A 21,976-nucleotide genomic window follows, 5' to 3' on the forward strand; every position below is an offset into this window, starting at 1 on the left:
AGGAAGAGGGCGGGGGCTGGGGTGTGTTTCCAGGGGACGATCTTCCGCGTTGTGAAAAAAAAAGGTCATATCGTATGACAGTGAGTGGTGGGAAGAGCAAAATTAAGATCGGACGGGGATCTGCCAAGGGTAAAGAGGGGTGAAGGTGGGAAGAAAGATGCTGAGAGCGTGCTGGTTCTGCTTCAACATTTCTAAAAAAATAATAATAATAATAAGAAGAAGAATCCATGTGCGCACTGTTAATATGCTTCAGAAGCATTCTGGTTTTTGTAATGTTGATTTTACATAGGAGATGCAGCCTGTTATTTTGTCAAGCAGGCGAACAAACCATTAAAAGTTTAATAAATAACACAAATAAATAGAAACTAAAATCTTTCAAGGTCCCTGTGGGAGTTGAACTAACATAACCCTCCCCAGGACTGGTCTCTTACATGTCCCTCTAGGAGCTGCATCACGGGTCTAGAAAGGCAAACATACAGTATTAACATTTCTCTTCTTAGAAGGTGATAGGTGTAGAAGGAGCCTTGACTATTGATCTAATAAGTGTAAATTTTGTCTCTTTCTCTCATAAGGGAGTGACATCAGATGTGGGGAAATGGCTGGAGAAGATGAAGAGGTGATTGGTGTGTGCCAGGAGCTGGACCAGTTGGTGTTGAGGTTGATGTCTGAACTGGAGACACTGCAGGAAAAGAGGCAAACTTTCAACAATCTTGTTGAACAGGTGAGTATTGGAGGGGTCACACAGGTGACTGATTCTAAGGAGGTAGGCTTAGCATTGCACACCTTACTGCAGAATGGGTGAGGCTGGCTGAGCTGCATTGTCCGCTTGGTTTATTGATGAGAAGGGGGAGGGAACAGGCTACATGTACCATCATGCAGTGCAAACCTTACTGGAGAATGGGTGAGGCTGGCTGAGCTGCATTGTCCGCTTGGTTTATTGATGAGAAGGGGGAGGGAACATGCTACACGTACCATCATGCAGTGATAAAGGAATGTGCCCTGTCTGCCGTTATTCACTTGCATATGACTTTGAAGTACTCACATAAGCTGCCTGTACTTTTAACTTTTGTGCTTTACTCTTATGAGGAGGGATCTTTGCTGTCACATGTATGGTCTGTTGCCTACTTAATATAAAGCAGGACAAAGATGCCTTATAGAAGGTAATATGTCAGAATTCAGGAGTAGTTTAAAGCAGTGGCGTATCCACTGGTGGGCAGGCACTCATTTTAGACAGGCCCACCCAACAGCAGTGCATCTTGGTGTTGCTAGCAGGGATCCCCAAGCCCCACCAAAGATGCCCTTGATGATATTAAGGTTATATTTGAAAATAATGGTCCCCCCGCCCGCATTCATAGAGAGGAATATTACAGGTTAAATGTTAGTATAGTAAATAAGACGGAAAATGACTAAATGCTGTCTTTACCAGATTCAGGAAACTTTTATTAGACATAAACATGTTTGGAAGAGAACAGGGAAGTGAATGCAATGTATGCAGATGTCTGGGCATGGAATAATGTATGATAGTTCCGCATTCCTGTGAATGTTAGATTTTTACTGAAATCATACTGGAATCACTAGCAGTTCTGGAAAGTACTCTGAACTTGCAGATGTAAGCAGAATAGAATCTAGCCAATGATTGTTCAAAATTTATGTCCCATGATTTGTGATGTAACCAGTTAATTTATGACAATGCATTCTTAATAAAAGAGCAGAGGACCTGGGGGATTTTGAGACAGTTCTGGATGAACTCACTGTCATTAAGTGGGACCCCCACTTTCTCCAAAGGGCCTTTGATGTATATATTTTTTTATTGGTGGAGTGTGTGTGGATTTCTTTCCTTTGGCATCCTACAGTTGAAAATAAAGGACCAGGTATGATCCTGTTCTGGTCGGGGTCCCAAGCAGTCACCCTCTGGAGCACCCTAGGCTGTCTCAACAGCAGGGAAGTCAGCAGCAGTGCATGCTCGGTTCATGTGCATGAACTGAGCATGCATGTGGGTGCCACGCTGGAAGCACGCCACTTATTTTCCCGCTGTTCAGACTGCCAGGGTGCTCAGCAGAGGACGTCTTTAGCTGGCGGGGCTTTGAGATCCCACCAGCAAACTTATGAATTTTCAACATGGGGGTGGAGAAGAAATGCATGGGCCCATCCAGAAATAAACTTCTAGCTACACTATTGGTTTAAAGGTGGTGAGCCATTAATCAATTCTAAGCATTCTCTGAGGACAAGCAGGCATAATATTCTCACATGTGGGTGGGTGATGTCATCCATAGAGCCTGGTGTAGATACTGCATCAGTGCACTGTCACTTTAAAACTTTGAGGCAGTGCCCCCAACTTCATGCGCGGGTGCCTTCCCGCCCAACGCTGGAGCACGGGACCAGCAGTCTCTCGTTTTTCTGCAGAGCAGAGAGGTTGTAAAATCTCTCCTCAGTGTATTAAGTTTTTGCCTATTGGCCCCTTCCCTTTTTTGGGATATTTTTTTCTGTATTAATTTTGTTCAATTTATTCATATTTTAAATTATTCTTCATTCTTTAATTTTTCGGCCTTTGGTACCATTGAGCCCTTCTTTTGCCCAGCAAGTGTCAATCATATTCGGGTATGTGACTACTCAAGCTCCCTGGGGCATAAAGCCTTTCAACCTTGAGTTGGCCATTGTTCTCTGCATATCAATGAGGTTGTCGAGTGGCTTAAAGAAGTGTACTATTTCAAGCACAGACCTCCATAACTGGTGTGTTCAGTCCTTGGATCTGGAGCACTGTGACATACAGTGTAGCCTCTGCCTGTGCATGCAAGTGAGGACCCTTAAAGCCCAAAGAGTCCAGTGTGAAAAACATTTTGGATCGGCATCTGCATCGAGCATGGCAGGAGATTTGGTACTTGGAACCTGCATCAGCATTGACATAAAGTGCATCAACCCAGCATCGAGACGGTCCGATCTCAGACTCGGTACTGTGACCATACAAGGACTCTTCGTCCTCTTCGTCAGTGCTGCATGCATCGAGGAATCTGCAGCATAAAAAAACCTAAGAAGCATTGTTCTCCCTCCAGGCACTCTTCTAACACCTCCCCTGCTTTTGACATCTCAGCGCACAGGAAGCGTCTATACCACAGTGACTGCTTTCCTTCTCTCCAACTAATTTCTCATTGAGAGCCTTTGAGATCTCCTACACCTGCACAGGCTGTATCTTAGGGTGCATCCACACAGCTTTCTCAGCCAGTACTGACGCCTACTGTACAGGAGAAAATCTGGGCTGTGCTCAAGGTGGAGCTCTCGGGGCTACTACATAAGCAGTCTATACAGGCTTTACAGGGTGCTTGTGCCAACCTCATCCCAGCCCCAGCCCCAGCCCGTCGATACATCAGAGAGACAGTCATGGGAGAGGTCCCGCACACTGGCTTGAAGTTGAATGTCGTGGCAACATGAACCCAACCGACTCATTCGTTGACATTGGCAGAGGAACTTTCTCCAACCTAGGAGACTCATCTGCCTCGACACACCTCGATGCAGACCAACGCTTTAGTCAACACTCTCTTCGACATACTTGCCAAGAGCAGTATTTTGAAGAATCAGACTCAGACCTCTTCTGGGAGACAGATCAGGATCCATAGGACCTCTCAGCTGAAGAGTACTATGGCATCCCATATGATTCTTTTCCGCCACCTGAGAGACAGGTCTCCTCCAGAAAGTATATTCTTTCCTGGCTTTGTCCGTGAGATAGCTCAAGCCATACCTTTCAAATTAGAGACAGAGGAAGAGCCTCGTTCAGAATTCTTGAGGTTCTAGATTGACTCTCCTCCTAGACAAGGGAATTACTGTTTCACTTCATACAATTATAAAAAATATTGTGATCACAAACTGGGAGACTCCACTGACAGTTCAGTAGCCCCAAAGAAAATTGATACAATGTATATGATACAGAAATGTCTGTGTTTGAGAAAACTCAGTTACCTTATCATTCCCTAGTTGTGGAATCTGCTTTAAAACGCACTCACAGTCTGAAATCTCGTGCTTCTGCTTGTCCAGGCAGAAAAGCTAGAAAATTGGACACACTTGGCAGAAAAACATTTCAAGCCTCAATGCTAACCAATCACATATTAGATTATCAACTTTATTCCACAATTTACTTGAAATCTCTAATGCAGAGTATTCTCTCCTTTGCAGAATTCCTTCCTCTGAAAGGGCTGATGAGTTCCATAAGCTACACAGGAAAGTTCTAGATTGTCATAAATATCTGGAAATGCATGCCTTTGATGTCTCTTCACATATTTCTGCCTTAGGAGTAGTAACGTGTGGCATGCCTGGCTGAGAGTCTCTGACCTTGAGTCTGCTGTCCAGGAGCGTCTAGTGGACATCCCTTGTCGTGGAGATAATTTGTTTGGTGACAAAGTCGAAGAAGTGGCTGACCTAATTAAAAACTTACAGGTACTATAAAAACTCTATCCAGGCCACAGCCTTCTTCTACCTTTTCTTCTAGAAGATTTGCAGGAGGATTTTGATGCTCCAGTTACTGTATGTCCAAGCATCGTTACACTCTTACTCCAATTCCACCTCAAAGAACTATGCCCCAACATTCACGTCCCGAGCAGCAGTGGAGTCAAAAATATCAGCTGCCTCCTCAGTCTAAACAGCCCAGTTTTTGACTCCTTGCTAGAGAGCATTGCCACAGTACAGTTATCTGTGCCAAATGACCTTCCAGTAGGGGGAAGACTCATCCTATTTCAACAGAGGTGGCCTCCCATAACCTCTGTACCATAGAGCATGGTTACACTCTGCAGTGGGGAAAAAGACCTCCTGACTATCCGCCAAGAGAGTCTCATTTCAGCTCCCTCCAGATGACACTACTTCAAGAGGAGTTCTTGGCCCTCCTCCGGCAGAATACAATAGAACCGGTTCCTCCGCCGGACAGGGGTCGAGGGTTCTATTTCAGATTCTTTTCTCAAACCAAAAAAAGACATGGGGGGGAGAGGGGTGTTCGACCAATTCTCGATCTGTGAGTCTTAAATAAATTTCTACTCAAAAATTTTCATGGTTTCCCTGGGATCACTATTTCCCATGATACAGCTCAACAACTGGTTTTGCTCTCTAGATCTCAAGGAGGCATACATGCACATACCTATTCTCCCTGCACACAGAAAGTTCCTCCTCTTCCGCTATGGGACTCTGCACTATCAATACAAGTTCTTACTTTATGGCTTGGCATCAGCTCCTCGAATCTTCACAAAGTGCCTGATAGTGGTAGCTGCAACACTTCGCAGGTGGGCATGCACATCTTCCCCTACCTCGACGACTGGTTAATCAAGACAGCCTCATGGGAGTCAGCACACACTTCCATTCTGTCCACCTTAAGGCTCCTAGAACTCCTTGGGTTTGTGATCAGTTACTCCAAATCGCATTTTCAGCTGGTCCAGACCTTACAAGTCATAGGGGCTCTCCTCGACACTACTCAGGACCGAGCCTTCCTTCCTCAACAGAGATCAAACATACTGCATCTCTCCACTCAGGTGTTCAAATCCACCCAAGTATCTGCTCATGAGATGTGCCACCGCCTACTCAGTCACGTGGCTTCAACAGTCCTCGTAACACCACTAGCTCGATTCCATGTTTAAATTCCTCAGTGCAGTGGCGGCTCTACCATTAGGCCAACTGAGATGGGGGCCTCAGGTTGCACTCTCCCCTTCCCTCCTCAATCCTCTTCCCACGTTTATTTTATTTTTTTCTTTTCTAAAAGGCAGCAGCATAACTTCCTGTTTCCTCAGAGGCAGAGTTCAGTAGAGTGAAGAGGCCGGTGCCAGTGGCACCGCAGCAGGGCAGCCTATGGGAATCACTGATGACGTTTGGAAAAGAATAAAATAAGGTAAACATGGAGAAGAGGATTGAGGAGGGAAGGGGGGGAGATGCTGCTGCCGCCTGGTCTGGAATCTCATCTCTGCCTTGGGTGGCAGATTGCCTTGGGCCACCCCTGTCACCTGAGGCAGGGGTGGACACTCTCCTCTTAGTGATCCCAAGCCACAGGATTATTCTCAGCCCTTATTTGAGTCGCTCCACAACTATGCCACTCTCTACAGTGGTGAATGGTTTCTCAGAATCTTTCCCGGGGTCTTCCGTTTCAGCCCCTCCACATCACAAGGTCCTCACTACGGATGGCTCCATGGTAGGTTGGGGTGCTCAGCTCAACAGTCTGCACACACAGGGTTCTTGGTCCCCATGAGATAAATGATGACACATCAACCTCCTGGAATTGCAAGCCATCTGGAATGCACTCAAAACTTTACAAGATCACATACTTGTTCCACAGACAACCGAGTCGCAATGTATTACATGAACAAACAAGCAGAATGCTATGGCAGTCGAATTGAACAGAGTCTTTCAGCCTCACAAATGGTCCCTCAGCATCTCTGTAGTTTGTTGAATATTCCAGCAGTGGGGAACCCCAGTGATAGACCGTTCACTTGTCCTCAGAACAACAAACTCCCCCGCTTTGTTCCAGGATATATGCTTCCAACCGTACAGCCCCAGAGGCCTTCTTGCTCTACTGGGTAATGGACCCATTACCATACGCCTTTCCCCTACTACTTCTCATAGAGAAAACTCTTCTCAAACTGCGTCAAGATCAAGGGACCATGATTCTTATTGCTCCCTACTGGCCACTTCAAATCTGGTTCCCTCTTCTCCTAGAGTTATCGTCCAAGGCACTTCATACCTTAGACTGCAAACATCCTCTTATCGTGTTATCTGGAGCATACAAAACCCCCTAGTTAGTCCTCCCAGCTTTCTGTTTCCTTCAGCCTTAACAGGTTAGGGATAGCCACCACAAAACATACTATCTCTGCTTGGCTGGCTGACAGTAACTCCTTCACGTATACTCAGGCTGGGTTGACCCTACATAGTTGAGTCACGGCTCACAATGTAAGAGCCATGGCGACTTCAGTAGCTCATCTCCACTCTGCTTCCATTGAAGAAATTTGCAAAGTGACTTAATGGTTTTCTATCCACACCTTCACTGCTTGCTACTGTCTAGAGCAGCATTATAAGTGGGATAGCTGGTTTGGACAAGCAGTCCTGCAGAATCTTTACTACTTAAAAGTCAACTCCACCCTTTGGCCTTTTTTTTTTTTCAACCAGGCTCACTGTCTGTTTAGGTGCCTAAAAAACAAACAAACCCCAAATCATTTATGTTGTGAGCCTGGTAGCTAATGAGTCTCACATGTGAACATATTATGCCTGCTTGTCCTCGGAGAAAGCAAAGTTGCTTACCTGTAGCAGGTGTTCTATGAAGACAGCAGGCATATATTCTCACATCCCTCCTCCCCTTGGAGTTGTCTTCTTAGCTTTAGTACTGTACTGCTGGTCCTGTACTCGAACGTTGGGAGGGAAGGTACTCGCACAGGCGCAGTGGGGGCACTGCCTCAAAGTTTTAAAGTGACGGTGAACTATGGCAGTGTCCACACTGAGCTCTGTGGATGACATCACCCACATATGCGAATGTGTGCCTGCTGTCCTCGGAGTACACCTGCTACAGGTAAGCAACTTAGTTTTATTTCCATATAGTGAATACACAAATGTTGATTACAGTATGATGGGAACATGCAGTGGCGTTCCTAGGGGCGCTGACACCTGGGGCGGATCGCCGATGCGCCCCGCCCCCCCCCCTCGTGCAGCGCGACACCCCCTCACCCCCGGGTGCACGCCGCTGGGGGGTGCCGCGCGCCGGTCAGCGTCATTCGTTTCCATGCTCCCTCTGCCCCAGAACAGGTTACTTCCTGTTCCGGGGCAGAGGGAGCATGGAAATTAACAATGCTGACCGGCGCGCAGCACCCCCCCAGCGGCGGGCACCCGGGGCGGACCGCCCCCACCGCCCCCCCCCCCCCCCCCCCCCCCCCTTGGTACGCCACTGGGAACATGTCAATTCCTGGCCGAAAATCTTCCATCGGGGAGCTGGTGAAATTTGAAGGGTGGTGATCATGATTTGCCCCAGAAAATGATTGGAGGTGGCTGGTTGGGCTTTGGCAGGGGTGTGAGGAGGATCGGAAGTGTAACATGTTTGTAGCCACGAGCAAGGCTTGATGTCTCCTGCAGCAGGTGGAGCAGGTCAGAGGGGTGTTCTGACTTATTCTAAGAATTTATGGACTTTTATATTTCTGTGTATCGCTTGTTGTGCACAAGATCAACTTTAATTATTAAACTTCCAAACTTTGTCCTTCTAAACATACAGTATTTTCCAGTCTCCAGTGTGCATATCTGCTTAGGGTCTTTCTTGTTATTTCTTGTTCTCTTCTGTTTTTAATTATTTTTCTTATTCTGTTTCTTGCACACTGTTCCTCCCCTCCAAAAGACTTTTTCCTCTCACCTCTCTATCCACTCTTTTCTCTTCCCTGTCATTCAGTTTTTTTCATTCTCTCTGTTCCCTCTTATGTGCATTTTGTCTGGGCCCTGCAGCTCATTTCCCATGTGAGCAGCATAGTGCCAGTAGTAAGCAAGGTCTTGCTCTTCATTAGGAGACCTCAGAGTTACAGCCCAAGCAGATGTACAGATCTCAGAGTGCAGGTCAGCAGTAGAGGAGGAGAGCTACAGGTGGGACAGATAGAGAAGGCAAATGTGGCCCTGTATAGTACCTGCTCGCTCAGAGTGGTCTTCAGATTCTGTGGCCTTGCGGCAATATCTTGAGAACTTGACCCTAGCTACAATCAGAACACACAGTCAGCTGAGGATTTTAAAGTATAAGCACTGAAAATATTATATCCCCACCCCTAACCCTCCCACAAATATTGTATGTCATCTTGTTGGGCAGACTGGATGGACCGTGCAGGTCATTTTCTGCCATCATCTGTTACCTAGCTGGAGTGGGTCACCTATACCCTATCATCTCCCTGTTATCCCTCACCTTCTCCCCAATCTCTCCTCACTCTGCCCTCCCGCCACTCGTACTTCTTCGCCCTCCATCTTTCCTTTGTGTTACCTCTTTTAATCCTTCCTTGCTGCACAACCCCCCCCCCCCCCCCCCCCCAGAAAGCATTAGGTCTTGAGTTTCCCTTCTTCTCCTCTAACATGTGGACCAGACCAAAGCCCTCCTTTCCTCATGCAGGTAACCAACTTTCTTCCTTCTCACCGATCAGGCAGGACCGATGAACACCCATCCCCATGGCCTTGCTCTCCCATAGGTGCAGGGTGGAAGAGCCAACACTACTGAGTATACACGTGGTAAAACTCCCCTGGGGACAAGGTGGAATATTTTTGGCTAGGAATTGAAATGTCATTTTACCCCCTCCCCTCTTATGTCTCAATAACTTTTTGTACAATTATTGCATGGAATATCTGGCGTTATCTGTACTCTTGCTGATCCTGACAGCTTGTGTTTCCATGACAGGGGTGGCTCTCCCTCTCTCAAAGCCGCTTTGCAATGGGGAACAAGTCTGTCTCCTCCTTGCAGTATGGGCATCAAATGACACCATCTGTCCACATCCGTACATGGTAAGAGGCACAGGATGGAGCAAAGGAGGTTTAAACTGGATTGCACTGACATTAAAAAGTTTGGGGGTGGGGAGGAAAAGGGAAGTTTCTGTAAGCTGTCTTCAGTAATATCTGCTGTATGACCATACCAGCTGCAGACAGAACACATCCCAAGCTTAGTATTCTACTGTCATTCTGCAGTAGCCAGTGGTACAAGAATGTGGGAGTTTGTTTGACAAGTGATTCTAACCTGTAAACAGAACAGGCTGAACTAGGTAAAACAAATATATTGAAGACAAGTGTGTCCAATATTTGCAAAAATCAAAACAAAATTGAATTTAGACTTCTGGTGTCATCGTCAGAGCGATGGCAGTCTTAGCCTGAGACTCTGATTGAGTTTCCCAGAATAATTTGAGTAATTTGTGCATCCCGGTGGATTTGTGAGATCCGTTGCGATCCTTACCTTCCCGATATTTCCTGCCATCTGGAATCAAGTGTTTGGGATGTCGAGAGAAGAGAATGACACGGGGACAAAGTTTGTCCCCATCCCTGCCCCTGTGGGTTCTGTCTCCATCCCCACCCCATCTCCACAGGTTCTGTCCCTGCCCTGTCCCCGTCCCTGCCCCCATGGGCTCTGTCCTCATCTGCAGAAGCCTTAAACAATTATGATTTTATATTTAAATCTTTTTATTAAAGTATAAAAAGGAACAATATGCTGTGAAACTACTGTGTATAAATTACAAATAGAAAACAATAATAACGGCAAGCAGCTGTAATAACCCTCCTCACCACCACCCTCTACCCTTCCAGCCCCAACAATAGCTGATTTCTATTACCCCAAGGAATCCTAATCCACCCTGTTAAAATGTCCAAGGGTACAAAATATAGCTTTATCCCCTAGAGGGGAGAAATATGCCCTATGAAGCATCTGTGGATCAATAAGAAGTCATCAACAATCTCAGGATTCAGTCTAGCTCTCCTGTCTTCCACAGTCCTTCCTGCAATAGAAGATGTCTTCTTAGAAGATGTGCTGGTAGCAGGATATACGGATCCCCCATGCAAATTTTTCTAGTTGTGACCAGCATGTTTGCTTGTTTTTTCCAAAAACTCAAAATATTGTCTGCATCACTCAAACATAAATAACAGTTCAGTTCATTAACAGGCTTCAAAGTAGAAAATGACACGGGGACAAAGTTTGTCCCCGTGGGCTCTGTCCCCTTGGGATCTGTCTCCGTCTCAGTCCCCATCCCCGCGGTCACTGCGGGTCCCTGTGTCATTCTCTAGTCGAAACGTCCTAACAAAATTAAGCAATACTTTCTGACACAGCCATGTGAGGACACTGGCAGCGCCATCGCGGGGCCTAATCCATTTGCACCTCTGACAAGTGGGTGAGTTCTCCTTGAGAAGATCTTAGAGGTCTTAAAGGTATGTAAAGGGCTAAGTTATTCTTTAAGTACTCTGGCCTATTTTGTCTGAGGACCTTGAAAATCAAACATAAGAGTTTTAAATTTAGCCCTGTAAGGTAACCAGTGTAGCTTTTGCAGGAAGGGCGTGATGTGGTTGTGCCACTTGCAGCCTTCCATCAGTAATTCTGCAGCTTTAGTTGGAGCTGATGCAAACTCTTTTTGGTTTGGCCAGTGTACAGGGCATTACAGTGGTCTAGTCGTGATGTTATGGCATGGACCACTGTGGTCAAACTCGTCTTTTCAATATATGAAAAGAGATTTCTTAGCTGCCATAAATCATAGACACAATTTTTGAAGGTTGTTTGAATTTGTGGGATCAGAATGAGTGATGAGTCTAGCAATATCCTAAGATTCCTGACCTGTGACTTTAGGGGGAGATCATACTTCCCAAAAGGTATTTTGAAGTCTGGTATTTTGTCCACTTTTGTTTGGTATCCCAAAAATCTCTGTTTTATTTGGATTCAGGCAAAGTTTGTTGTTTACTCATTCCTGAGTTGCGGGCAGGCAGTCAGTTTACTGAGAGCTGTGGGTAGAGCTGGTTCTGTGGGTATGAGTAGTTGCACATCATCAGCATAGACAGTGGTGTGCTGGAGCCAGCTCACACCGGCTCGCAAGAGCCGGTTGTTAATTTTTTAAAGATCTTGTGAGCCAGTTGTTCAGCACAGCGAGCCGGCTCTGGTAAACAAGGTAAGCATGGCAGGAGGGCGCCACAAGCCATGCTTACCCCGTTTACCTCACCTCCCACCACTACCGTTGTTTGCCTGCGCCACCCAGCGATTCTCCTCTCTCCCCTGATTACCTCCGTCAAAGACGCCGCGTTATTGAAAGCCCTGCCTGTCTCTAGCCTTCCCTTCGTGAGTTCGTTCCCTCAGAGTCCCACCTTCTGACATCATTTCCTCTTTCCACGAGGGCAGGACTGAGGGAACGAACTCGAAGGGAAGGCTAGAGACGGGCAAGGCTTTCAATAATGCGGCCGCTTTGACGGAGGTAATCAGGGGAGAGAGGATAATCGCTAGGTATGGGTGGCTGGAGGGGGGGCAGGGGAGAGGATAATCACTGGGCATGGGTGGCTGGAGGGGGGGCAGGGGAGAGAAGAGAATCGCTGGGTATGGGTGGCTGGAGGGAGGGGGCAGGGGAGAGAATTGCTGGGTATGGATGGATGGAGGGGGCAGGGGAGAGGAGAGTTGCTGGACATGGCTGGATGGAGAGGAGGGATTGCTGGACATGGGTGGATGGAGGGGAGGGCAGGGGGGAGAGGAGAGTTGCTGGACATGGCTGGAGGAGAGAGAAGGGAGAGAGAAGAAATGCTGGATATGGATGGAGGGGAGGGAAGAGTAAGGAATGAGATGAGGGAAAAGGAAGAGAGGAGAAAAACTGCACATGGATGAAGAAAATAGGCAGAAGCTGGATCCACTGGACAGTCAAGTCTGCGGAGGACCCAGCTTTTACTTACGGATGTAGGGCAAGAAATGAAGAAGAAAGGCGGAAAGTAAAGAAATAACTCCGTTTCCAGAGCTTCCTTTCCATTTAAGAGGACAGATAGCAGCAGAATCGGATACTGTGCCAGCATGATCAGAAAAACAGTCACCAGACTACAAAGGTAGAAAAAAAATCATTTTATTTTCATTATAGTGTGTGGAATATGTCCACTTTGAGAATCAGGTGCTCAACGTTAAAAGTTTATATTTATTTACTTATTTATGGCATTTTATCTCACATTAAACATGAATTAGATTGGAACCTGGGATCATTTAATTTTTTTCCTGGAGTAATGCATTGCCCCCCCCCCCCCCCTATAGCTAGCTCTGCAATTTGGGAGGGTGGGGGGGCGCAGAGGTGGACCAGGGAGAGAGAACCTGTTAAACATTTACCAACACACCACTGAGCCTAGATGTAAAATTTTGTGTCCATTGACCGAAGTAGTTCAGCCAGAGGCTTGAGGTTGATATTAAATAAAATGGGAGACAGTATGGATCCCTGTGGCACCCCACAGTTCAGTGCCCAAGGTAATGATGTGCTGTTGCTGAACAGAACTGGTTGTTGTCTATCTGACAGATAGGATTTGAACCAAGTAAGTACTGTGCCACTTAATACCTGTTTCTGCCAGTCTTGTAAGCATGATATTATGATCTACGGTATTGAAGGCTGCCAAGAAATTGAGCAATTTTTGTTGCTCCTAAATTCACACTGAGGTCTCTTTTCACATTTAATTTAAATTCATTTTTGTTTTGATTTTTGCAAATATTGGACACGCATGTCTTCAATATATTTGTTGTAATCCCATTATTGGGAATTTATTGTGGGTTTATGTAGAGGGTGTTCCCTGTGAATAGATTTGTTTTGTTTGAACTAGGTAAAAGACAGACAGAGCAAGTTACATCTCTCACACATTCCTGTCTTTGGTCTTTGACACAGGAGTCAGGCCTGTATATTTAGAATGGTGTTATGTAATATCTGGCTGCTGTGAGCAAGAACAAATCTCAGGCTTTTAATTTCATTTTCACTATGCCAGAGAGCAACTTTTATAAGACGTGAGAGATACAGCTCATAGTACAGAGATGGGGGTTTCTGTTTAGGGTCTGTACTTGTGGTATGCAGTCTATGAATATGATTTGTAGAGTTCTGCTGTGTGATACTTCTTGCTTATTCCTGCACAGTGTTTGTGAGAATGGAAGCTGGTCCTTTGAGGTGGGAAACATAGAAGCTGGAAAGAAACATACTCCAGCTAAGGGCCTGCTAGAGAAACCAGAAGTGCAGGAGCTCGGCTCCAAAGAACAAGGTCAGTACAGAGCACTCTAGGACAGAACTGGTAATGCTGCTGCTTCTGCTGTTCTTTCGTCACCTGGAGCTTTCCTGTAAATGATATCCCAAGTGCCTTTTAGACATAAACACCTGAATATCCACAGAGGCTTACTAGGCCTGGGGTAAGGGAGCAGAATTCAGGGGTTGGCAACGTTCCAAAAGTTTGCAGCGCTCTGCGTACCCTCTTAGATGATCCCGTTTATATGTTCCATTGAGGATAGCAGAGATTTGCAGTCCATATGGGGCATTATAAGTCCAGTTACCGCTACTGTAGCTTTCACTGCCCAGCAAAGACTGTCCCAAGGACCAGTCCTCCCACCCTGGGTCATATCTGACCTTCTAGAAAGGTGGAGGAAGGGATAGCCTCAAGAGCACCCATCATAGGCATTGGAATGGGGTGGATCGCTGAGGCCCTGACCGGACCAATTTTTCTGATTGCTGTTCAAAGTCTTCTTCACCCCTGTAATGTCCCGAGTCTTAGCCCCCTTCCCATCCTTCCTCCTATTACTGCTGCTCCTCTTGCTGCAGACTGGACCGGTCCTTCTGTCCTTCTTTTTTTCTGTTAGTGTACTGTACTATTTAACCCATTAGTGCCCAATGTTCCCATATGTGGGAACAAAATGGGAACATTGGGCACTAATGGGTACACACAGTGGCATACCAAGAGGGGGGCGGTCCGCACAGGGGGCACGCCGCTGGGGGGGGGGGGGTGCCGCGCACCGGTCAGCGTCGTTCGTTTCCATGCTCTCTCTGCCCCGGAACAGAGAAGCAGTGAAAAAGAATGGAGATTTGCTAAGACACAGAAAAGAGAGTTGAGTCTGTGAAGGAATTAGAGGCTGGAAATCCTGGTTGGGGAGGAGATGACAGGTAATAGGAGACTGGGTAGGGGGTTAATCAAGAGTGGTAAGAAATGAAAAAAAAAGAGCTGGAGGCCAGGGAGGGGATGAGCAACAGAATGAAGTGGACCTGGGGAGGAGGTGGTGAGTACAGAGGAATAGGGAGGGGGAGATAGAATGAGGAAAGAGAAATGTGAAAATAGGAGGTTTGGAAAGGGGATGAGACCAAGATGGAAAACTGGTTGGTGAGATGAGAAAAGAGGGAGACAAGTTGAGAAAGAAGGAAAAACAAAGTATAGGGGAAGAAGAAAGATGAGAGGGAAAATGGAAAGAAGACCCTGGAAAAAGTTAAGAGACAATAAGCAAGAGAAAAGTGTGAGAAACTGGGACCTTACACAGTTACAAATATTTTATTTATTTCAAAGTAGTGATTGGAATATGTCAGCCTTGGAACACATTCCTCATATTTGTGCATAGAACATTTTAAAGAAGGAATTACTTTATATTTAAACAATTTGTATTGAACAAATAAAATAATACAACCATTAACGTTGTCAGATGTTCATCTTTTCTATTACATAATATCCCTCTCCTCCTTTACAGAGTCATAGACTAACATACTTTATTAACTACAGTGCAAGAGCAATATCTCTCATTATGATTACAACACATATCTGACAAATAATGAGGAAGTCTGGGTTCCCAAACATTCCCCAGCCAATTTTATAAATTCTGTGGTTTCAACAACACTTATAAGTCTTAGTAACATCAATGTTACTATTGAGAGGCTTTACATATCTTTTCTTATTCCTTGTCCCAATAGATTCCAGCTCCTCAATGACTCCTTATTTTTCCTATAAAATCCCCCCCGCCTCCCCATCCCCCCTTTCTCCATTCATGTCTGATAGCAATCTAATCTACGTCCCACCATTACAATGTATTAAGGACTAAACTTCTAAGAAGGAATTACTTTAAATGTAGGCATAAATTAAGAAATCAGTGGAGGAAGCTTGGGGTGGAGCTGGCAGCAGAGTTTGGCTGGTTTCCTTATCCCCAGAAAGGTGTTCCACTCTCCCTTAAATACACTTCCATGCAGTACATGTCTACAGGCTTTCACACAAAATGTGTAAGGATAAACAACCAATATCTATTCTTCCTGCTTATCCAGCTCTGCGGCGACGGAAGGGTGGCCTCTCAAAAAAAGATGATCCTCCTCTGTCCAGCGACATTCCCACAGAAAAACTCAATTCCACGAGCGGTGAAGAATTGGAGGGTGCCTGGCAAGGGGATGGATTGGCTTCAGCCCAGAATCCTTTGAAATGGTTTGGTATCCTGGTACCACAGAGCCTGAGGCAGGCTCAAAACAGCTTTAAGAAAGGTGACAGCTTAAAAGAGAGACATTTGATGGCCTGGGCCTTTGTATCTATAGGGTAAAATACCCAATAGGAACATGCTATTTGGGGCCTGGGCCTCCGAATTTATAGGGTAACATGCCCAGGAGGGACAGTCTGGTTACGGTCTGGGTCTTTGCAGGTGTAGGACAGGGGTTCTGAACCCAGTCTTTCGGGCACATCTGATTTTCAGGATGTCCATGAGATAGAGTTGCACAGAATGGAGGCAGTGTATGCATGCTAATGTAATTTGTGGATATCCTAAAATCCTGACTGGCTGGGTGTATCCTGAGGACTAAATTGAGAACACAGCTGTAGGGTAAAATGTCTGGATGGGCTCTAGGGGGGTAATTCTATGAATGGACATCTCCTTGTACGGCACCCTGATGCCACACGATGAGAGCTATTCTGTAATGGCATATGGGTGCCCAGACTCTGGTATAGATACTAGCAAGACCAGATGTCAGCATGCCTAACATTTGGTGGCTATAGGCCTGGTGTAATTGTAAGCGTGTATAACTTAAGTATGTGGTGGGTGTAAGTGGCAGGCCCCATCTATGCCCCCCTTAGCACATACACGCGTCTCTACAGAATAGAGCTTAGGTGTTTTGCTGCTTCTTACACGCATAACTGTACACTTCCCCGTGAAAGTAAATGTGGGTGCCTTCTTATAAGCTTGCCTCTTTACATGTCTCTCTGTAGTCCCTTCATTTCCTGATCCTTCTTTCGCAGGCCTCATTCTGGCAGGGGATATTGCCACGCTACAGAGCAGCATTGAAGTCATCCAGGAGCAGTATCGAGCCCTCTTGGAGAAGAAAAAGCAGCTACTGAGCCAGGACCAACCCCATGTTCCCTAAGAGCCAAGCTGGTGGCTGTCTGGCCCTGTTTGCAACTGGAGGTCTCTCACCTTCCCTGGAGATGAGGAAGCCTGACTGCCTGGGGCTTAAGGACAATAATTCATATTTCATGGCAGAAACTTTGAGCAAAGAATTAGAAGTTTCAGAAGATATTTTGTGTTTTGTACTCATGGTTATGGAGTATGGAATACGAGACCTGTTTTGCAAGAGAATAAAATTGTGTGAGGTGGTTCCAGGCATAAGCTGTAAAATCAAAACTGAATGAAAGAAAGACCAGGCACTAGAGGCTAACTGAAAATGTTTTCTTTCAGTTTTGGCAGACACTGATACCACCCCTAAAACTGTCTGAAAGCTTTCAGCTGAAACCGAAACTGAAAACTCAAGTTTGGTTGTGTGAATGTGAACCAGTGAGGACCACTGGGGACTGTCAGCGCTTACAATCTGCATCTCTCTGCTAAATCTAAGCATTCAAATAATGGAAGACTGTATTTTACCTCCAAGTAAAATAGCCTCTGCACATGTGAACCACAGCTAATGAAAACTGAAACTAAAAGCCACCGTGCTTTTACAGGGGCTGACTGTGTGTCGCACGCGGAGTGACAGCTGACATCATAACTTCACAGAGAGGCTTATCCCAAATTTACAGACTTAAATTGCTGCTAAAACTTTGTATCAAAAGCATTTATTTAGAGCACATTGTTTCAGTGACGCAACCATGGGTGGACTCAGGCCCACCTAATAGTGGCGCATCCCCCCCAAGCCCTGCCAGTTGAGGGGCTCCCAGCATATCTCCTTTCCCTCCCCCACAGGTGTTCCAGCATTTCTCAACTCCGTCTCCTGTACCTTTTAATGCCTTTGCTGGCGGTGAGCAGTAACTCATACACGCTGCACATGCCAACCCCGAACATTCCCTCTGATACAATTTCCTGTTTCTGCATAGGCGGGACCAGGTCAGCTTGGGGCCAGCATGTGCAGCGAGTATGAATCACTGCTGGTAAAGACATGAAGACTTTAAAAGGTATAGAAGGGCGGGGGAGAGGTAATGGACTTCCGGTCTCTTTGGGGTCAGAGGGGAGATTGAGATGCCGGATAGGGGACAGGATTCTCGTGCCCACCTAAAATTGGGTGTCTAGCTACACCCCTGCTCTATTTACCATATAAACTGCTGTGCACGATCATAACTACATTACTTGCAATTGCAGTCCAAAAATAAGAGAATATGAAGGGTAGTACATTCCTCCCCCCCCCCCCCCCAAAAAAAAACTTCCCGGTGGTCTTGTGATGTAGTTGGGCAGGAGCGATAAGAACATAAGAATAGCCATACCAGTAGGCGTAACCTGGGACTGCTCATGCCTCAACTACATCTCTAGACCACCAGGAACTGTAGGGAAGCACTTGGGGGGGTGGGGGAAGGAAGGGAGGAAGGGAGAACAGGGCAAAGCATAAATTTGGCCTTCTACTGAAAACACATAATTTTTGGCTGAAACTGAAAACATGGGTGAAAATTAAAATACCCTTTTCGCCAAAACTGAAACTGGGCAGAAAAAGGATTTTGGGTCGGTTTTGACGCCATAAACAAAACCAAATTTTGGTTAGCCTCTACCAGGAACCACCAAATTGTGTTGAAGATGCATTAGCATAAAACAAAAAAGCTTGACACCTCCTCCCCCACTTCCAGAAACCATTTTAATCTGCAGGTACTTAATGACAGTGTTATCAAGCACATCACACCAGTGCCCTTCCCTCTGCCTTAGTCCCAGAAGTCCCTCATAGCATATTCAAAAATATCTATTTAATACCCAGCGAGCACAGCTGAGGCAAGCTCAGTGCCAAGTGCACAAAGGTCCCTGTTAAGAATCTGTCTGTATTTCCAAATTGCTAACCATTACCAATTTGGAAATACCGAAGGATTCCCACAGAGAACTGCATTCAAATGAGCTGCTTGTTGCTTTTGCGACCCAACTCATTTGCATGCGATATGGGGGAAGCCAGTGGTCAGCTTACCTTGTGCAGAGCAGCCCATCGTTAAGCATGGCTCTCATACACGCAGACAAGTGGGGAGCCTTTGAAGGACAAGGAGTAAAAGCTAAAGGCTTTAAAAGTCTGCTCGGTCCTTTGTGGGAAGGTGACATGCACCTTGTTGCTTTACGCTCCTAAAATAAGGAGTTGATATTTTCGGTAGGGGATGTTGTCTGCTGAGAGCTACCGATGCCTGCAAAAGACAGCTTGAGACAGGCTCCCTTTTTGAGAAGGAATCGCCACCTGGCACCCAGCGAATCTCATTTGTATTGTGAAATCTAGAGTTTGTAATGCACGAATTGCATCTCGGCCCATTCATCTTCAGGAGAGAGAGGGAGACCTCCAATACTATAAGCCCAGCAGCTGTGCTCGGCGAACCTTCAGCAGTGTTTATGGATTGTCTCCCTTCACCCCGTTCTCTTCCTTGAGTGAAAAGCAGGTTTTGACAGAAACTGTCTCCACTAGGCTGTTATTAGCAGCAGCAAAGAAGCGCAACAGGAGGTCAGTTTAGCCAACTCTTAATACAGGATCGCTGAAGTCTGAGAGGCTGTCATATGCAGTTCCGACAGCTCCTGACCACCCATTAGCTTTTCCAGGGTAAAGCTGGAGTCTGCTGCGGGCGCTAGAGACCACTAGCGCCTGCATTTGCTAGCGTAGAATGCTGAGAGCTGGTGAGCGTATGAAGCAATGAGCTCGCCAGCTCACAACAAATGAGCATGCAAATGCAAGCTGATTAGGTAATTCCCTTATTCATCCGTAATGCTCAACGAACTGCATGCCAAACAAGCTACAAACCCTATGCCAGGTCACAGCTGGTGTAAGGGTGCAGGAGATGGCCCCCTCTCCCCTCCTCCTGGTGCAGCAAGTCAAAGGATACTACAGAGAGAAAAAGAAACTCAAAAACAGGAGCTACCCCTAAGTCAAGAGAAAAAGCAAATAGAAACTACTTTGGAGTATTACTTTTGCAAGAAGAATTGTTGTGGGGGGTTGCTCCAGGGTTTTTATTAGCTATTTTTGTATTAGCCTGTCAGTTTGGACTTCCAAGTCAATAGCAGCCAGGGGATTTTCTCCTATTTTATATCTTCCTCCAAACTTACTTAATCTTGAATTGCAGACAAGTGGAGCCATGCATCAGGGTTTGTTCTCCAAACACTACTACTACTTAGCATTTCTATAAAACACTGATGTGGATCCTAGCTATTGCTTTTACACAGCTGCTTCCTTCCTCCTCCTCTGGCGTTCTGGACATGTGCTTAAGAGCTGTGCTTAATGCACAATTCTTGAGTGCATACGCCAGACACTGTCAACCCGCGGAACTCCCTAATGCTCAATGCTATGAGCGTGCCTATATTTGCATCTCATTAGCCCTGAGCATTAGGGAGTTGTGTTGGCGCACTATTCTTGCGCAATTTCTCCTTCGCTGTTCAGTACAGCACCGGAGTTTTGAGCGTCTGCCCGTGAATCACAGGGAACAGTAGGAGTGAAAATGGGGGATGGTGAGAGAGGAAAGGACAGGGGCATGGAGAGGAGATATAGAAAGGTACTGGCGATGGGGATGGGGTAAAAGGAAAGGAGAGTATCCAGGAGTGAAGAGGGAAGGAGGACAAGGATATGCAGCCATCTTCCCCCCCCCCATGCTAATCTCTCTCATTCCTTTGTTCTCCATATCACCCTGACCCCCACCCCAAATTGTCACAAAAAATGATCCCCTCTGTTCACCTCAGCTCCCCACTGCACTAGTCCCCTCCTCTTACCCTCCATCTTTTCAAATCCCTGCCTCTCCCTTTCCACCCTCTCCCTGCTGATTCCCCCCCTCCCCCTTCCTAGTGGCAGTTTGAGCTGGTAGTGTCCGCCTCTGCCACTTGGGACCTATCTGTTGCTTTTCACCATGCAGGGACCCCATAATGCAGCATGTTTCAAACCTGAGTTGCTTTAGTCTGCAGAGGAGGAAGTGTATGGGGAGGGGGCAGAGATGGGGGGAAGATATAGATGTGCATGAACAGACTTAGCCATCTATAATCCCTTGGCTTCGGACCTGGCTCATGTCGTCCCTCAGTTCTATGGCAAAGTTGAATTTGGCAGTTCTTGTCATGGCTGTGGACTGTGGAATCACAAGTGAGTGAGGGCTATGGTTGTTATACTTTGTTATATGGAGAAAATTCCCTTTGTGCGTGCGCATTGAAATGTGCAGGTAACCAGAATGCTAATATTAACGTATTGTATAACAGTGAAAACTAATTAAATAAATAACTGTTAAATTGACATACCAAAACAGAGTTGATCAAAATGGAGGGGGGGGGGTGCTATATCAGAGGGAATTGAGTCAAACAGGCATATTCGGACTGATTTTGGGGTCTTTGTGGGTTGCAGTCAACCGGGTCCTGTGCTGAATGCTGGATTCGTATGTACTGATTTGTTGCTACGGGTGAGTTTTTTCCTATCAATATTTGTAATTCCTTCTATATTGATTTCTTTTAGATTGTACACTACCTTCTCAGTTAATGTGTATAGTAATTTGGAAATAAATAATAACAATTCTGTAGGAAATGGATTGCAATGTGAAATCCTTATGGGTAGAAATTCCATTATGTTGGGGAAACAGAATAGTTTTCGGGATAGGTTACCATCTCTCTGGCCAAAATCACAGACAGATAATGAAACGTTCACAGAAATTTGATAACTTATAATAATGGGTAATTTCAATTACCCCAGTATTGACAGGATAAGTATCACATCAGGACATACTAGGGAGGTAAAGTTCCTACATTAAATAAATGACTGCTCCATGGGGCAGTTTGGTCCAGGAACCGATAAGAGGGGGAGCTATTTTAGATCTAGTCCTTAGTGGATTGCAGGGCATAATATGAGAGGTAACAGTAATCATAACATGATCAAATTTGAGCTAGTAACTGGAGTGAAAATACAAAGGAAATGTATCACGTCAGCATTTAACAAAGGCAGCTAGGATAAAATGGTTTTAAAAAAACAAGGATTAGCCGCAAAGGTTAGGACTTTAAGGGCCCTGTTTACTAAGCCACGTTATAGGTGTGTTAGCATTTTTAATGCACGTTAACCATGTACATGCCTACAATATCCCTTTAGGTGCCTACACAGCGCGCACGCTAATTGTAGGTGTGTTCAAAAAGCTAACGCAC

The 21,976-nt window shown here is 45.9% G+C and overlaps 1 protein-coding gene across 3 annotated transcripts; it reads left to right on the forward strand.

The window, feature by feature from the left end:
- The first annotated feature begins 4 nt into the window (after nt 1-4).
- CCDC115 (coiled-coil domain containing 115) lies at nt 5-21,323 on the forward strand. 3 transcript variants are annotated; one of them, XM_030193979.1, is made up of 6 exons: nt 5-80; nt 573-721; nt 9,368-9,471; nt 13,574-13,695; nt 15,723-15,932; nt 16,678-21,323. In XM_030193979.1, the coding sequence occupies exons 2-6, from the start codon at nt 596-598 to the stop codon at nt 16,800-16,802; spliced, it is 687 nt and encodes a 228-aa protein (XP_030049839.1). In that variant the 5' UTR covers nt 5-80; nt 573-595; the 3' UTR covers nt 16,803-21,323. The 3 variants fall into 3 exon arrangements, with proteins under 3 accessions (XP_030049839.1, XP_030049838.1, XP_030049840.1); XM_030193978.1 differs by having other exon boundaries at nt 23-129; XM_030193980.1 differs by lacking the exon at nt 5-80 and adding an exon at nt 100-145.
- Nucleotides 21,324-21,976: the final 653 nt, after the last annotated feature.

The sequence above is a fragment of the Microcaecilia unicolor genome, chromosome 2 (assembly GCF_901765095.1).
Source record: "Microcaecilia unicolor chromosome 2, aMicUni1.1, whole genome shotgun sequence".
Classification (NCBI taxonomy): domain Eukaryota; kingdom Metazoa; phylum Chordata; class Amphibia; order Gymnophiona; family Siphonopidae; genus Microcaecilia; species Microcaecilia unicolor.

What these genes read in the sequence shown, in the direction of transcription:
- CCDC115 (XM_030193978.1), top strand. Translation starts at nt 75, where the DNA reads ATGACAGTGAGTGGTGGGAAGAGCAAAATTAAGATCGGACGGGGATCT. An exon ending in CGGACGGGGATCTGCCAAGG is followed by an intron (nt 130 to 572) that starts GTAAAGAGGGGT and finishes TTCTCTCATAAG; the next exon opens with GGAGTGACATCAGATGTGGG. An exon ending in TCAAAACAGCTTTAAGAAAG is followed by an intron (nt 15,933 to 16,677) that starts GTGACAGCTTAA and finishes CTTCTTTCGCAG; the next exon opens with GCCTCATTCTGGCAGGGGAT.